General features: G+C 69.6%; 1 protein-coding gene across 1 annotated transcript in view; it reads left to right on the plus strand.

The window, feature by feature from the left end:
* CHLRE_01g003500v5 (uncharacterized protein) overlaps window positions 1-816 on the plus strand; it is a 19,122-nt gene that overhangs the window by 1,079 nt on the left and 17,227 nt on the right. Inside the window, exons 4-5 of the mRNA XM_043058146.1 lie at window positions 111-461; window positions 768-781. Coding sequence (XP_042928060.1) covers window positions 111-461; window positions 768-781 — 365 coding nt within the window. The remainder of the gene's footprint in view (window positions 1-110; window positions 462-767; window positions 782-816) is intronic.

Raw genomic sequence — 816 nt, forward strand, 5'->3', positions numbered from 1 at the left:
GCCCTCCCCCCCACGCTGCCCTCCGCGTCCCCCTTCCCCCACGGTTGCCTACCGTCTACCATTTCCTTAGCTAATCATGAATGCAATGCCCCGCTCCTGCCTGCCCGCAGGTGGCCACGGCCGACCCCACCGAGTACCGAAACGTGACCAAGCCGGCCCTGAAGAAGGCCATAGCCGACCTGGAGCGGGACTGGGGCGGGCCGCCAGCGCACCAGCCGGGCGGGGGAGGAGGCGGAGGAGGAGGAGGAGCGGGAGGCGGTGGCCTGGGGGCCGGGGGCAGGGAGGCGGGCGGCGGCGGCGGAGGAGGAGGAGGCCTGCTGGGCGGCATGGGGCTGGGGCTGCTGGGCGGCGGCGGCGGCGGCGGCGCGGCGGCGGCGCCGGCGGGCGTGCTGGGCGCGGAGTGGGTGGTGGTGTACGTGCGGCCGCCGGAGCTGGACGTGGGGGACAAGGGCGTCAAGAAGGTGCGGGCGGGTGTAGGAAAGTGTGCGTGTGTGTTCTTGATTTGGATTTGGGCCGTCTCACGCAAGACGGCGCGGGGGCGCCACGTATGTAGGCCGTAAAGAGGCCGCATGGGGGCTGTGGAGGCGTTGGGTTGCTGGGGGGCTCGGGAAGGGTCGGGGCGAACCGGGGCCGCAACTACGGTGCGTTGAGCATTGTGAGCAAGGCGGCATCTGCTGACCCTCTGCCACCCAACCCAACCCTGTGCCCTGGCTACAACTTAATCACTTCTTAAGCCATAAATGTCACCAACACATGCCCTCCCGCAGGTGTACGAGAAGCTGCGTGACGACTTCAACACCAGCCGCGGCCGCACCC

Source organism: Chlamydomonas reinhardtii, chromosome 1 (genome assembly GCF_000002595.2).
Source record: "Chlamydomonas reinhardtii strain CC-503 cw92 mt+ chromosome 1, whole genome shotgun sequence".
Lineage (NCBI taxonomy): Eukaryota > Viridiplantae > Chlorophyta > Chlorophyceae > Chlamydomonadales > Chlamydomonadaceae > Chlamydomonas > Chlamydomonas reinhardtii.